This window comes from Choloepus didactylus, chromosome 4 (genome assembly GCF_015220235.1).
Source record: "Choloepus didactylus isolate mChoDid1 chromosome 4, mChoDid1.pri, whole genome shotgun sequence".
Classification (NCBI taxonomy): domain Eukaryota; kingdom Metazoa; phylum Chordata; class Mammalia; order Pilosa; family Megalonychidae; genus Choloepus; species Choloepus didactylus.
The window spans coordinates 12,165,458-12,182,360 of NC_051310.1; the positions used below are offsets into that span (position 1 = coordinate 12,165,458).

General features: G+C 46.2%; 1 protein-coding gene across 1 annotated transcript; it reads left to right on the top strand.

Annotated features, from left to right (window-relative positions):
- The first annotated feature begins 11,763 nt into the window (after positions 1-11,763).
- On the top strand, positions 11,764-15,216 carry TCL1A (TCL1 family AKT coactivator A). The gene is made up of 3 exons (XM_037835015.1): positions 11,764-11,883; positions 14,550-14,720; positions 15,166-15,216. The coding sequence occupies exons 1-3, from the start codon at positions 11,764-11,766 to the stop codon at positions 15,214-15,216; spliced, it is 342 nt and encodes a 113-aa protein (XP_037690943.1).
- The last annotated feature ends 1,687 nt before the right edge of the window (positions 15,217-16,903 follow it).

Below are 16,903 nucleotides of genomic sequence, written 5' to 3' on the forward strand. Positions count from 1 at the left end.
ATGTACTACATCAAAACTATGAATCAATAATTGAGGGGGGGAGGTTAGGGGTATGGGAGAATTTGGGTTTCCTTTTTTTGTCTTTATTTCTTTTCTGGAGTAATGAAAATGTTCCAAAAATTGAAAAAATTAATTGTGGTGATGGATGCACAGCTGTATGATGGTACTATGGGCAATTGATTGTACACTTTAGATCTTTGGATAATTGTATGGTTTGTGAACAATCTCAATAAAAAATGTTTACTTAAAAAGAAGGAATATAAGTCTGCTCTCACAAGATTGCATTAAAGAACATGGCTTTTCTAGGGGACATAATATATCCAAACCAGCACATTAACACTATATTCTTTGTGTATGTGTATGTGTGTGTGGGGGAGGGGTGCATTAAGCCTTTGAAATCTGGTGTGTATTTACATTCACAGCACATCTCAATATAGACTAGCCACATTTTAAATGCTCAATAGCCATATGGGGCCAGTGGCTACCATATCGGACAGAATATCCTTAGGAAGTTTGCCATATAAAGACCTTCAAAAGTACCTTTGGAGAAATCACTCCATCAAAAAATCAATCCAGAAAGGAGCAAATAGATGTAAGAATAAAGGACATATAAATATTTATGAAGTGTATTGCTGTCTAAGAAACATCCAAAAGAAAAAATAAAAGTACATCCCTAACAATCGAGACAATACCAACAGGGAAGAGGAAGGAGTGGATAAGGGAGGAAACCAGAGGGTCTGGGTGTGTATGAAGGGGTATAAAGATAGTTGTACATAATAATTTTAGAGTGTGATCAGAAAAACAGACCTGAATAAGGGTCTTAGTTAGGAATAACCAATGGGAAGAATAAAAACAGAATTCTAACTGTGGTAGGCAGAACAAGAGCCCCCCCCAAAATGCTCATGTTCTTAATTTCTGGAACTTGGGAAGAGTACCTTACATGGTGTGCTGGTTTGAAGCTGTTACATGCCCCAGAAAATATCATGTTCTTTTAATCCGTAGGTGTAGACTTATTGTGGGTGGGACCTTTTGATTACGTTATTTCAATTGAGATGTGACCCACCTCATTCAAGCTGCATCTTAATCCTCTTACCAGAGTCCTTTGTAAGAGGATAAAAGACAGAAAAAGCCCAGGACATAATATCTGATTCCAGAAGTTTATGAAATAAACAGGAGAAAAGTGAACTTGGGAGCTTCCTCTGAGAATTCTGCGTGTTTCTGCAAATTGAATGCAGATCACCATTATTTCACCTCAGGAGCAGTTCTCAGCCAGTTCTCAGAACTCCTCTGTTCTTTGGAGCCATAGTTTAAGGATGACCGGAGACAGTCATCTCAAAAGTCCTTGTTGGCTCTACCACTCTGTGCAGGTCATTGGAGACTCAGCCTGGCCCTGCACAGCTCAACAGAACCCGCTCCTCCCAGAAACTGTGCCATGCTGCCCAGGCCCCAACCAGGCTCCCCCTCGCTCCTCCCAAGAACTCCAGTCACAGATCAGCCCACCCCACTCCCAGCTCGAGCTTTCCTCTGCAACATGCACTCCTGCTGCTTCCTCCTGGCATCAGCTGCCACCTCTCAAGCCCCCCAAGCCAGATGAGCAGGGCCCAGAAAAAGGAATTCATTCTGATGGAATCCTGGTTCTGCCACTTTCTAGATGTGTGTTCTGGGGGGAAGTTACCTAGTTTCTCAGAAACACGGTTTCATCATGTGTTAAATGGAGATAATAATGCCTCCTTAGGGTTGTTCTAAGGATTTAATGAAATAATAGTAGCTAATTTTTATTGAATGCTTACTATGTTCTAAGCATGGTTTAAACTTTGCCTTTATATTACTCATGTAACCCTCACAACACTAAGAGGTAAGTACCACTGTTCTCTTCAACTGACAGATGAAAAAACAGATGGACAGAAAGGCTCAATAATATGCACCAGGTGACAGCTGATCAGTGCCAATGGCTGTATTTTACCTTGGACACCCTGTTTCCAGAGCCCAAGCTCTCAAATGTAAAATGCTTAGCATAGTATCTGGTGCAAAGTAAATGCTAAATAACAAGAGGTGATTTTAAAATCCCTCCTCTAATTCTGAATTCAAAGTTAATGATCTTCTTATCTGGTCCTACACAGGTAAACGAGACCGAAACTCACAGCATCATCCTGTGAACTCCACAAGAAGGCAAGGACTGTTTTAGTTGGCTAATCATTGTCTCTGCAGTGCCTAGCTCAGGGCTCAGTCTGTGGTGGGTGCTCAGTTACATGCAGGTGTTGTTTTTATCTCCACCACTATCATCATCATCATCATCACCATCATCAACAACATCAGGTAGAATAAGGTAGAAAATGGGAAAATTGGCCCTGGAAGGAAACTTAAAGAGATTTGACCAACACCCTCATTTTCAGAACTGGGAAGAGGTCCAGATGTGAGAAATCTCTAGTCTCAAATCACACTGCAAGTTTGGTAGAGAGAATCGGAATCCAGTGTTTCTGGACCCAGTCCATTGCTATTTCCCCCTAATATATGGGAGAAAGATTTATCAATGCTTAAATTTTTCTTTTATTTAGATTGGATTAATTGATACGATAACATCATATTAAAATATAGGAAATAGGGATGTAACTACTGTTAATTTTAGGTTAACCTGCACTTCTTCAGTCTCATCAAGGAGGGCTGGTGGCATTTCTGCAGACCTGCTGTATAAGACCAATCACTCGTGCCTTGTATACATATGGGGTGGAAGGGAGAGGGGAGCAGGGGGAGGGCAGTGATACAGATAGTAACTGAGCAAACCTGTACAACCAAATAGGACATCCCTACTTTTTAGGACAGGCTTAGCTCTTTGCAGTTAATTGCAATTATTTGTTAATAACTGATTTGTCATTACTTTGTCAATTGTGGTTGACCTACTAATTTTAACTGACCTCTTATTCTTTGACACTTGCACATATATCAATGACAGTGTCCTTATTTCTTCACAGCAAAGTGATCTCCCAAAATGTTCTTGCGGTCGCAGTTAATTCGTCTGGGGGGATGGCAGCCGGTTGCTGAACCCTCGGCTCTCGGCGTTGCTCGGAGGGTACCAGCGGTGGGGGCTCTTTCCCGGAGGCGAAGGCGAGGCGGGGGACTTGGCCAGGTCCCCGGCGGTGGCGTGCAAGGTGTGGAGGGCGGCGAGAAGGGAAAGACAAGACACTCTTCCTCCAGTAGGGGTAGAACAAAAGGAGCTTTATTCAGGGGTGAGCACAGGTTATATAGGCTGGCATAGAGGGCGGGGGTTGTTACAAGCCAATGCTGAGGGGATAAAGGCTAGGATTGGTTCTGAGAGGGTGCGGAGGTTAGGATTGGTTCTAAGAGGGCGCGGAGGTTGTTTGAAAAGGGGCGGGAGTTGCTCTGGCAACGGTGTCTGGCAACAGTGTATGCGCACTGGTGGTGGCAGGAGTTGCTCTGGCAACGGGGGGTGTGTGGGCAAGATAAGGGGGTGGGGAAAAGGCGGTTCCCTCCGGCAAGCCTCCCCTAACGGTGGTATTTTGGGTGAGGAAATGGGGCCTGCTTCCGGCCTCACTTTCCCAGGCCTGGGGGGCTGTGGAGGGCGCTGTCGCCCGTGCCCACCACCCTCCCAGGGGCGGATCCGGTCCCCTGGCCCAGGCCCGCCAAGTTGAAGCACGTAATCAGTATCCCGCAGTTCTGAACATGTTTCTGCTTGCCCTAGGATCTGGTGCCAAGCATGAGTCAATGTATGCGCTATATATTGCTATGTGAAAAGTTACCCCCAACTTGCCCTTATGAAGCTCATTACAACAAAGGAGAGTCTAAAGTTGTATGTAATGGTGCCTAAGAGTCTCCCCCTGAGTACCTCTTTGTTGCTCAGATGTGGCCCTCTCTCTCTCTAACTGAGCCATCTCGACAGGTGAACTCGCTGCCCTCCCCCCTACATGGGACCTGACTCCCAGGGGTGTAAATCTCCCTGGCAATGCAGGATATGACTCCCAGGGATGAATCTGGACCCAGTATTGTGGAATTGAGAACATCTCCTTGACCAAAAGGGGGATGCAAAATGAAATGAAATAAAGCTTCAGTGGCTGAGAGATTTCAAATGGAGTCGAGAGGTCACTCTGGTGGACATTCTTACGCACTATATAGATAACACCTCTTAGGCTTTAACGTATTGGAATAGCTAGAAGTAAATACCTGAAACTACCAAACTCCAACCCAGCAGTCTGGACTCCTGAAGACAATTATATAATAATGTAGATTACAATGGGTGACAGTGTGATTGTGAAGACCTTGTGGATCACACCCCCTTTATCTAGTGTATGGATGAGTGGAGGAATGGGGATAGAAACTGGAGGACAAATGGGGTGGGATGGGGGGATGATTTGGGTGTTTTTTTTCACTTTTGTTTTTTGTTCTTGTTCTGGTCCTTTCTGATGTGAGGAAAATGTTCAGAGATAGATTGTGGTGATGAATGCATAACTATGTTATCATACTGTGGACAGTGGATTGTATATCATGGATGATTGTATGGTGTGTGAATGTATTTCAATAAAACTGAATTTATTAAAAAAAAAAAAAGTTACCCCCAAACTCAGCAGTTCGAAACAACAGGCATTTATGATTGCACACAGGTTTTTAGGGTGAGGAGTGAGAATTTCTCAGCTGGGGGTAGAGATTGCAGTCATCTGAAGCTGGAGGATCCACCTCCCGGCTTGCTCACGTGGTTGTCCGGAGGCCTCAGCTACTCCTGGGCAGTTGGCCAAGGCTTTGGTTCCCGGCCATGTGGGCCCCCCTCTAGGCCCGCTGCTCATAACTAATAACAGGGAAGCTGGCTTCCCCCAGAGTGAGAGATCAAAAAGAAAGAGAGAAGGGGTGCCCAAGGTCCCTCTTATGACCTAATCTCAAGGAGATATACCATCACCTCTGCTGTGTTCTCTTGGCTACACAGACCAGCCCTGTAGTCACACGAGAGGGTGAACATATTAACAAACACTAAAGGTCAATGAGACAAAGAGAGAAAGAGAGAGAGAGAGGAGTATAAGGATTGGGCAGGAAGAGGGGAAAAACTCATTTGCAGATAAGCAGCATCTAAAACGAATACGAGAGTTGAACAAGGATGTCAGGTGCAAGATCAACACCAAAATTCAGTAATATTCCTTTATGCCAGAAAGCATAAAAAATACTATTCACAAAAAGCAGCAAAACCATAAAATATTTAGAAATAAGCTAAAGAAAACATGCAATACTTTTATAGGGGATATTATAAAATGTTATTAAAGAAAATGAAGGAGGTTTTTCCAACTGCATAAATTCAATGAAATTCCAATAAAAATTCCAAAGTATTAAAAAGAAATGCAGAGGTGTAATAGTACTTGAATAGCTAAGATGACTTTGAAAAAGAGTGAAAAAGGAGGGCCTACTCCACCAGGTATCAAGATATATTTCAAATCCATAGTATATATTTTTAAAGTGTGGGTTTGCCACAGTAACAGACAAATGAGTCAATGGGCCAAAATACAGTCCAGAAATAGACTCATTTCTACATGGGAACTTGGTATTTAATAGTAATCGCTTCCAAAATCTTGCATGGACAGAATACATTATTCAATACCGTTTGGGAATTTGGTTAAATATTTGGAAAAAAAATCATACAACTAGATTTCTACTACCACCATGAAAACAAGCCCCACACCATGTTGATTGACTAGAACTCCATGTAAAATATCCTTAAAATTAAACAGGTAGATCAAGGGATATTGTGCAAGAGGACATTTTCAGTGTGGAAGCTAAAAGCAGTACCATGCATTTACCTCAGCTTATATATACTAGAAAAGTTGAAATTATGAGTCAATATTCTTAGCCAGTTTTCATGCAGAGGCAGATGAACTATTTTTTGAGGACAAATGAATACAATCAAATTAAATTAAAGTGGAGGGTGGAACAAAAACCAGGCTGATAACCAGTTATGCTGTGGGTAAACCCAAAATGTGGACTAATCCCAGGACTGAGAACTATTTCTGATACAAATTTAGGTCAGCTTGCCTCTAGGCAAATGGGGAGCCACAGTCCTACTTGAAGTGTCCATTGCAATTCCACTATGTGCTGCTCACTCACCAGCTTGGCAGGGGCAACTCTGGGGGATTCTGAGTAGGGGTTAGGGGTTGTGTTTTGCTTCTGCATTTGCATTGTGTGTATGTATTGAGGTGGGGTGGGCTGTGGTCTAGTGCCTGGCTACTCCAAGGATGGGCCACTGACCACAACATCAGTCTTGGAGTTTGTTGGAATGCAGACTCTTGCAGCCCACCCCAAAACTGCATTTTAACAAGATCCCCACAAGACCCTACAAGCACTTAAAGCTTGAAGAAAGCTCTGATAAGTTCTGCTGGTGGGAATGTAAAATGGTACAGCTGCTGTGGAGAACGGTTTGGTGGTTCCTCAGGGAGCTAAGTATCAAGTTGCCTTACGACCCCAGCAATCCCACTATTCAGTAAAAACCCAGAAGATCTGAAAGCAGGGATGTGAACAGACATCTGCACAGTGATGTTCAGAGCGACATTATTCACAATTGCCAAAAGATGGAAACAACCCAAGTGTCCATCAACTGATGAGCGGATAAACAAACTGTAGTTTGCTAATGCTGCCAGAATGCAAAACACCAGAAATGGATTGGCTTTTGTAAAGGGGGGTTTATTTGGTTATACAGTTACAGTCTTAAGGCCATAAAGTATACAAGGTAACACATCAGCAATTGGGTACCTTCACTGGAGGATGGCCAATGGTGTCCGGAAAACCTCTGTTAGCTGGGAAGGCATGTGGCTGGCGTCTGCTCCAAAGTTCTGGTTTCAAAATGGCTTTCTCCCAGGATGTTCCTCTCTAGGCTGCAGTTCCTCAAAAATGTTGCTCTCAGTTGCTCTTGGGGCGTTTTTCCTCTCTTGGCTTCTCTGGAGCAAAAGTCTGCTTTCGATGGCTGGCTTCAAACTGTCTCTCAGCTGCAGCTACTCTCTCTCAGCTCCTGGGAGTTCTTCAAAGTGTCCCTCTTGGCTGTAGCTCCTCTTCAAAATGTTGCTCTCAGCTGCACTGAGTTCCCTCTGCCTGTCAGCTCATTTATATGGCTCCACTGATCAAGGCCCACCCTGAATGGGTGGGACCACACCTCCATGGAAATATCTCATCAGAGTTATCACCTACAGTTGGGTGGGGCACATCTCCATGGAAACACTCAAAGAATTACAATCTAATCAACACTGGGAGTGGAGTAGATATGGGGTATGGGATGTTTGGGGTTTATTTTTCATTTTTATTTCTTTTTCTGGAGTAATGAAAATGTTCTAAAATTGATCACGCACAACTATGTAATGACACTGTGAGTCACTGACTATATACTTCAGATGATGTGTATGGTATGTAAATATATCTCAATAAAATTGCATTAAAAAAAAAAGAGAAAGAGAGAGAAACGGGAGTCATGCAGTGAGCAAAGTTAGAATCAGTTCCCTGAATTCTTCTTGGAAAATCTTCGTCCCAGATTCTCCATTTATCTGGAGATACAATTTCATCGCTTATCTGTAAAGACGCTGTTTCAGTTTGCTAAAGCTGCCGGAATGCAATATATCCGAAATGGGTTGGCTTTTACAATGGGGATTTATTAGTTTACTAATTTACATTTCTAAGGTCATGAAAATGTTCCAATTAAGGCATTAACAGGACGATACCTTCTCTGAAGAAAGGCCGATGGCATCCAGGGTTCCTCTGTCACATGGGAAGTCACATGGCCAGGGTCTGCTGATCCTTCTTTCCCAGGTTTTGTTGCTTTCAGGTTCTGGCTCTTTCAGTTTCTATGGGTCCTTGCTTGCTTCTCCCAGGGCTTTTCTCTCCAATCTCTCTGGGTGTTTCTCTCTCTGAACTCTCTCAGCTTTTTTCTTTTATCCTCATAAAGGACTCCAGTAAAGGATTAAGACCCACTTTGAATTGGGTGGGTCTCAACTGAAACAACCTAATTAAAAGGTCATATCCAGGATAGGTCTGCACCCAAGGGAATGGTTTAAAAGAGCATGGCCTTTTCTAGGGCATATAACATTTTAAAACTAGCACAGGCTCTAACATCTTTTTTAACCCAGAGCTCACTTGATCAGCAGTCTCTTATCCAAAACATGCTCCCGACCCAGGAATCATGAAAAAACACCCCAGGCGACCAGCACAGATGCCTTAAGGCCTACAGATCAGGGCTCCTGGGTTTCAAGCGTTGGAGAGATGTCAGCCCCTTACAATCCTAATAAACTGGGTGTTATAGTTCCCTCCCACAAAAGATCAGAAGCAGAAAATTTAAAGCAGGGCAAAGACAAAGAAGTAGAGTGTGGGGTCAGGTTGAGGTTTACAATGAGAACTGATGGTAGAAAAAATATCTTTATATCTTTACCATATTCATGGTTATTTGGTTTTATAAACCTTGTTCACACCTCAAAAACAGTAACTCACGCCTTAGAGACGTGGCTCTCAATCCTGGCTGTGCATTAGAAACACTTGAGAAGTCCTCTTTTTAAAACATCAATGCTTAAGCCCCTCCCACAAGAGATTCCGATGTAATCGGTCTGGGGTGGAGCCCAGGCACAGGTATGTTGTAAAAGCTTCCCGGGTGATTCCAATGGGCAGCCAGGGTTTCCATCCACTGGCTTCATGCGGAAGGACAATTCAGGGGAGGGGCCTGGAGCCCTTGACACCTGAGTAGCTTCTAAGTAGACCCTCTGCAGCTTGCTACAATTGTTGAAGTTGGTTACAATGACCTTAATTGCTGTGATTTTCTATAAAGATGAAAACACTATACTAGCAGTGAATTTGATAGAACAAAAGACAGCCTAGCATTAAATGATGCAGAAACACATCCAATTCCCATGTCATAGAGAAATAAGAGGGCATTGGCAGGATAAGGCAGACAGCCACCATCTCTCCCTCCTGTACCTCCATATAGACTGGCACTTAGTGTGCCCACAAATCACCTGAGGATCTTGTTAAATTGCAGATTGTGACTCGGGAAGTCTGCTGTTTTCACAAGCTCCAGGTGATGCCGAGGTTGCAGGCCAGGAGCCACACTTTGAGTAACGAGGCTGTAGATCATACTGTTCACCATGGAACCCAAACAAGAAGGATGAATTTCACTGGGGCCCTTCATACCCAGGATCACTCTGCTCAAAACTATGGGCTTTCTTGAACTAATGACATGAGTTTGTCCATCTCTTCTCTTCTCTGTTCCTTCCTCCCATTAGGCAATGTCATGGTAGGATCGGGGATTATCCAAGTTAGAAATGGGCCTAGAGCCCATCTAGTTTGGCCCATTCATTACAAAAAAGTGGCCTCAAAGTCCGGATGGCAGAGGAGTTGCCAAGTTCACAAGTGATAATGGCAAAGTCAAAATTGGATCTCATGAAAGCATCAGTTAATGATTCTGTGAAAAAAATGAGCCAAAATAATTGTTTTTTGTTACTTTCTGCAGAAATATCCACTTGATTATACTCAGGGAACTTGCAGACTAATAGAGAGTCTAAGAAAATAAATAAATATAAATATATCATATAAATTATATTATCTAAAAATAAAAATAAAGTCACAAAGGTGCATACAACCTGAATCCTTCTCTGGCTGGCATTAGAGCCCTCAGATGGAGTCGATAACATACTGTGGAGACTCCCCAGTCTCTGGGATCATACAATGACTATTGTTTCCCTCTCATAAATAACCTCAAGGCCTCCAAAAGAGCCATCCATTTAAACTCCTCTGTCACACTTATTTCCCTTTTCATTTTTTGGAACCCCTTCTCAAATGATTTTCTAAGTCCCACACAGGACTGCCATCAATATTAAGAAGCCTGCATGTGAAATTGAAGACACATATTGTCCTTGTAAAGGAGAAAAATTCAGAATCCTATTCCTGAAACATCCAGGGCAGCCTCTCCCCCAGCCACATGGGCCTGATTCTTGCTCTATTATTTGCTCCTTCCTGGCCTCTTAGAAAAGCAGAGTGAGGGCTAATTAGATCCGGTGGTCCCAGTGGCATTCTGTTTCCCAGGACAATTGATGGGGCTGGGTCAGTGTTGCTATCATCTCTGACCTCAAAACTCTGGACTGGGCTGACACTTCCCCAATAGAGCCTATTACCACCATTTTCATCTCACTACAAGTGGCTCTCTGAGTCTGGCATCAAAAATCATCCACGGGGAAATTAGCCTGAAAATCCCAAGGCTGAATTCTGAATATTGCACTGGAAGAGATTTGCTTGGCTCACATCTCCTCCCTCTCACCCCAGTTTTTTGGGGCTTTGTCTTCTGTTTTGTGCTCCTAGTAAATCCAATTACATCTCTGTTACCTTAGACCACCTCGGAACCTCCTTGGAAATCAGGCTGCCTGGATAAGCAGAGAAGCAGACAGGCACCTTTGCTGCCAGAAGATCAAGTGTCAAACTCTTTTTCATTTTCATGACATTTCAAAAGATCACAAATTATTTTCGTAGTACCTAGTCAGAGAGAGAGGAAAGAGCTGGAAAGTAAGGCACCAAACTGATGCCAGTGGTGATGTTTGAACAATGAGACTGGAATTGGGCTTGCATTTGTCTTGTTATACTTTAATTCCTTAATTGCCTTAATAGGCATGTGTAACTACAAAATGAAGTGAAAATGTTTTCCTTATTTGCTGTAATTTTCAGAAAAACGGTTTGCTCATATAACCCACCAACTTTTCAAATCCATTGATCTTGGGGGAAAGAGAGGGATTTGGTTTCTTTTTAAGTGTTCATTTTGAATTATGCTTTCTTCAATGAATTCAAAGCGTATAAAGGCAAAAGCCACGTATCTTCACCACCATGTTTCACAATAGCTATTAGTTGGCCACAGCATCATCAGAGCCCTGGAAATTGTGTGTCTGGGAGAGAAAGGGAGATTCAAGAGTTGCAGTTTTGCAGAGGAAATTGATTCTGACAAGCAAAACCACAGGCTGAAGGTAAGCCCGTGAACCTGGGAAAGCCCAGGCCTGGTGCAGGCTCCCTCTCGGGTGCCCTCTGATCCCAGAAGGTGTGGAAGCGGACACTGGCTCTGGGCCGCCTGGCATCAAAGGCAGCCTGTGAATTCCGCGCAGAGGCCTGGAGCCCCCAATTCTGGGGTGTGGTTTGGACAGACACACGCCCTAGCTGACTCGGACACTGTTGTCCGCGCGCTGAAGAGAAGGCCAGGGACGGCTCCCTCTGTGGCCAAGGTCACACACCGGGGTACTTCTCTGGCAGCGGGGGCCGAAGAAGGGGCGACGATAACCAGTTGAAGGTCTTGAAGAGGCCCCGGGCCTGCTAGGGCCAGATTCTGGGCTCCTGAACGCTACCAGGGTCCTGGGGTACAGGTCAGGCTCGGGCCTCAGAGCCTGCTACGGATCCTCCGGCGGGCGTGGCCCCGCCCCGCCTCTCGCCCCGCCCCTCTCCTCCCCGCGCCCCGCCCAGCCCCGCGCCGCGCCCCGCGCCTCCTCTAGCCCTGCCCCCCGCCTCTAGCCCCGCCCCGCCTCGCCTTGCGCCCCGCCTCTCTCCCTGCCCCACCTCGCCTTGCGCCCTCCTCTCTCCCCGCCCACCTCGCCTTGCGCCCCGCCCCACCCTTCCTTGAGCCCCGCCCCTCCCGCCCCTTTCCCCTTGCCCCATGACCGCCCTCCTCCAGCCTCGCCGCTTGGGGGCGCCCGCTCGCCGGCCGGCTATAAAGGCGTCCGGGCCCCCCTGCATGGAGATGATCAGCTAGTGAACTCAAGAGGCGCCATGGCCATGGCCGAGTGCCCCTCCTTCACGGAGTACACAACCGTGCACCCTGACCGCCTGTGGATCTGGGAAAGGGGCGTCTATGTGGACGAGAACCAGCGCACCTGGGTGCCTGTACTCATTGAGGTAGAGCTGCTTTGGGGCCGGAGTGGGCGGGACAGCAGGAGCATCCCCCTCCCTGGCCCCGATCTGCGGGAGCTGGAGATGCCCCAGGCCATGCAGAGCTCCCCAGGAGCCCCTCCGGTCAGTGGGGTGGGGGCCGCGGCAGGGAGGACCTGAGGAGGCCTGGTTCTCCCTGGGTGCCCGGGCGTCACAGATGAAACCACTTTGAACTGGGCTTTGAAGAATGAGTAGGAGTTCTCCTGGCAAGGAAGGAGGGTGGGAACTGCACAATGGAATAAAGGCCAAACCATGGGAACCTCTTGCCTCGGGAGCGTGTGAATATGCTCTTGAATAAGACGGAACTTTGCTGGGCTTTATCTTGCTAATCTCCAAAATGGGAATAATATATCACTAAAGTAAGTGATTCACACACTTTTGCCAGTTATCGCAATTTCTGGGCTGGGCCTCAGAAATCTGCATTTCAAAAAGGACACCCAATAGCTTATGCAACCAAGTTAGGAAACTGATGCCCTAGAGTATGGGGTATTTCATAACTCCTCGATGCTTTGGAAGAAACAAACTTAGGAAATATAATAGTATAAAAGCAGGTATTGAATAAATGTTGACTTTATTTTATATGTGATGCTTTAAGATGGAACTTTAATTAATATTAACTTTGTAAAAAAAGAAATACAACTCTTTTGCAAATGCCTTTCACAAAAGCCCAGGTTTCCCCAAAGAAACTTAGGTTGAAATGCTGAATGACTTTCCATGTACCAGCCAAAGAATAAAAGTATAAAAGCAAAATTAAAATATATATTAGAACATTTATGTAATACAATAGTAAATAGCAAAAGAGTATTGAGTGTTGACTGTGTCCCCATTTTATAGATGAGGAAAACTGAGGCATAAAATGTAAACTTGTCCAAGGTAGTACTGCTAAAAGGTCATGGGGTTGCGATTCCTGCCTCTTAACCATGTCTAAATCTTGAATGTTTATTGACATTAAGATTTTTTAAATATCCATGCGTACACACAAACACACACACTCTCTTTTTAAAAATCAGGTAAAATATTGATTTTTTTTAAGTCTAGTTTTTGAAGAAAATTTGGGTGACTGTCTTTGTTTATCTTGGTTGAGAAAGATCTTCAATGTGACATGAAATCCAAAGACCAAACAGAGTTTTCCACATAATCATTATGCACTCTACACAGAAAATAACTCACTAGCAAATTTGAGTTATTTTGATGAAAGGACTGGACCAGTATTCTTAATATGTAAAGATAAACTTAAATCAACAAGAAAAAAAATGAATAGAAACTAAAAATGATTAAAGGATATAGAAGACTGTAAACATAAACACATCAAGAATGGTTGCAGTGTGAGCTGAATAATTTTTTTCACAGTGAACTCTCTGAAATTTTAAAAAGCTATTTCTCCTTTGGAAAAAAATATTTGTTGAGAAAATGGGAGAGCCTAGCATACATGCCAGTCAGGATTCGAGGCTCTGGGGATATGCAGTGAATGTGATAAAATCTCCACTACTTGTGAAGCTGACATGGACAACCAGATAACTCTTATACCGGTGGTAAGTTCTGCAGGAGAACTAAAACGGGAAAGAGGGGTCTCAACGAGTGGTAAGGGGTCTTCAGGCAAGATCTCTTTGAGGGTCTTAATTTACATTGGCTTGATATACTTTTGCCCATCATTTTATTTGTAACTTTTCTGAGTGTCTTTATTTTAGGCATGTCTTTTATGTATGTCACAGAGGTGGATTTTGCTGAATGTTTTCTTTTAATTGGTGAATTAACCTCATGCTCTGTTATTGATCTACCTGATAGGCCAGGTCTCAGTTCTATCTTATTGTTGTTTGTATATAAAGACAAATATAACATAAATTTTGGCTCTGTGTAGATCTGGGGGAGAATGTTCCAGGCAGAGAACAGCAGGTACAAGGGATTGCTGAGTGCAGACATGAATGTGGCATGTCCCAGAAATGGCAAAGGGTCAGAGTGACTGGAGCAGAGGGGAGGGGGTGGAACAGAGCAGTAGAGAGGAGGGCCTGACTCTGTGGGCTTCCACGGGCCATGGTAAAGATCTGGATTTATTGTGCCTGTGATGAGATGTGTGGGGTCTCGAGAAGGGCACTGGCTTGATTTTTAGATGCTCATCCTGGCAGGTTTGCAGAGAACCAACGTGGTGCCCAAGACCAGCAAGGTGGCAAAAAATTAGGGAGACAATTGCAATAGTTCAGGCAAGGGACGTTGGTAGAGGAATGGTGGTGAAAAGGGATCTGTCACCAGATTTGGGGACCAGGGATACCTTGATTAAAGGAGGAAATGTGACAAAAATAAAGAGCAATGCAAGAAAATCCTCTGCCGGCTGAAATGGGCACCAGGGCCCCACAGTGTGCCCTGGCAAATAGGAGTTTGTCAGGGAAAAAAAAAAAAAAAAAGTAGTGTGCCTTTCATGGCCTTCTCTGACACATGGGAGTGCTTGTCGTCCTGGCCATCTAGAGTCCCTAAGAGGAGCGGGCACGGCATTAGGGACTGAGCTGCTGGGGACAGTGAACACTGGCATCTCAGACCTGGATGCCCACCGGGATGGGTGGGCGGCAGGAAGGACTCTGGTTTTTGTGCCTGGAGGAGCCCTGGCAAAGCTGTGCGCTGGTCTCACCTTCTCTCTTCAGATGCACAACCACCTCCAAGTACTCATGCGTCAGGAAAATGTCCCCTTGGGGGAGGCTGTGCGCCCCAGTCAGCTGCCTCCATCTCTACTGCCTTTGATGTGGCAGCTCTACCCTGGAGGAAGGTACCGGAGCTCAGATTCCAATTTCTGGCGCATAGTGTACCATATCGAGGCAAGTGTGGGTTGCTCTCCAGGGGCTGATTGGGCAGTCCTGGGTGGCCCTGCTGCCCCTTTCTACCTCCCCCGTATCTGGCATCAGTTCCCTCTGCCCATCATTGAAAGCTTCAGAAAAAAAATCTCCAGTTGTAAATATTTTCCTTAGTGATTGGATTAGAGAGCAGTTGGTGCCGAATGGCCAGGCTATCTTCAGAGGTCTCTAACAGAAGTCCCTGGCCTCAGGAAGGCCTCTCTGGTGGGCAGTCAGAGACCGAAGGTGGTAAGGAGGAGGGAGAGTCTCCTGAGGGCCCCTGGAATCCCCCACGTAGGTTCCCGTCTGCTCCCTGCTTCCCCCAGCTGCTCCAGGCCAGCAGAAGGCCCAGGGGCTGAGACTGGAAGGAGAATACCTGGAGCAGGGGGTTGGCGTCTCTGGTCTCCACTGCCCACTCTCTCCATCACAGTTCACCGGCATTGAAGACATGCTCCTTGAGCAGCTGCCAGACCCGGAATGACAGTGACAGTGATGTGGTGAGCACTGTGGGGCCCAACACCTCTGAGTCCACAGTCGCCAGATCAGAAAGGACCATCCCTTTTTTCCACGAAGGCTGTGCTGACCCGTCCCTGCTGCCCTCCGGGACCCCCAGGGTCATCCATGCTCCCTCCTTTACCACCTTGGAGATTTTAGGCAGCTCCTTAGTGATAGCTGCACGTCTTGGTCCAGCAGCGAGCCCTTGCATTTACAGTTAATCGCTTTATTAAATATCGGCCATTGCTTCATCAGTTGAGATACGAGATTATTTTATTTACTAGCTTACAAAAGTGCATCTTAAGGAAGTACAATGACTTGTCCGAGATCGTGGAAGCCGGTTTCAGATCCAGGCCTTCTGACCCTCAGCCCTTCATGCCGTTCAGCTTGCCCTGGCCCGGGCAGCTCCGCCCCCACCCTTTGCCCCGCCCAGTCCTTCCCTTCGCCTTTGACTGTCTCTTCTCTTGTCCTTTCCCAGACCCTGCAGTTCCTGCCTCCACTTGATCTCTGGGCCCCCAGTCCTGCTGGCCTTCAGCAGGATGTCCGTGCTTCTGTCCACCTTCACTTAGTAGCCCTGTGTGTCCTCCTCTGCCATGTATGGGGTCCAGCTGCTGGCCCTGCCTGTGGCCCATTCTCCTCTCTCAGCACTGCCAGCCTGCCTGGCCCATTGGCACCGGGCCTCCCCTGGGGTGGCATAGCTTTCTCCAGGTGCCCCAGCTAGCCCGGTGCTCCTTCTGTCCCTCACAGCAACTAGTGTCGTGTGCTGCACTCCCAGGGACTGCTTCCCATTCAGTGCCCCCAGCTCCATGGACCTCTGACTGCAAAGGGATGGGGGCCATTCCCTGGAGCCCAGGCCAGGCCTCTGACACCAAGTGCCTGCCAAAACCCCACCTGCCAGGCAGGTCTGGGTGCAGTCAAGGGGAGGCCTGAGAGGAGCCCAGGTCTGTGCTCAGGACCCAAAAGCCCACCGGTCAGCAGCCCACAAGCTGTGCATAGCAAGGACCCAGGCAAGCCAGCACTTTGGACAGGACTCTCAGGTCACTCACCTGGAGAAGGGATGGAGGTTGGATTTCCCGCTTGTACAGGTGCCCACACACCTGGGTGTTATGAGGTTGCATGCAGAGTGAACACTTTGTAATGTTAATTGATTAAATAGAAGACATTTCTTCTCACTTTGTGCTGGATCACTGTCTATGCTTGACCGAGATTCTAGTGGAGAGAAGTAGAACCTTCAGGCACCAAGTACGAGAACATTTGAAAGGGAAAGAATACTCGTGAATTTTGTGCATTTCTTTTACTTGGGTGATAAGGCTGGAGCTGTTTTGGGGGGGTTGGGGTTGGGAGATAAGCCAACTCTCAGCACCCCAGTGTGCCTTGGAGACATAATTTGAGAGCCATTAGAGTAAGTGACCTCAAAAAGTCTTTGTCAGGTCCCCCTGAGTCTGGCCCTGCCCTCCTCACCCACCTGTTTCCCCATGATGCCCTCTGCCCTAGCAGCTCTGTCTCCTTCACCTGCCACCAACCAAGCTCCGTCCTTGCAGGGGGAATTCCTTCCCCTCCCCTCCTCCCTGAAACAGTCCCAGGCCACCCAGGCTCCAACCAGGCTCCCCCTCCCTCTCCCAGGACCTCCAGGCTCAGCACAGTCCACACTTTCTGTGCCTTTCAGGAAAAGG

Coding starts and splice junctions, on each gene's coding strand:
- TCL1A (XM_037835015.1), top strand. CDS start 11,764: ATGGCCGAGTGCCCCTCCTTCACGGAGTACACAACCGTGCACCCTGAC. Junction 11,884..14,549: donor GGGTGCCTGTACTCATTGAG/GTAGAGCTGCTT, acceptor TTCTCTCTTCAG/ATGCACAACCACCTCCAAGT. Junction 14,721..15,165: donor GCATAGTGTACCATATCGAG/GCAAGTGTGGGT, acceptor TCTCCATCACAG/TTCACCGGCATTGAAGACAT.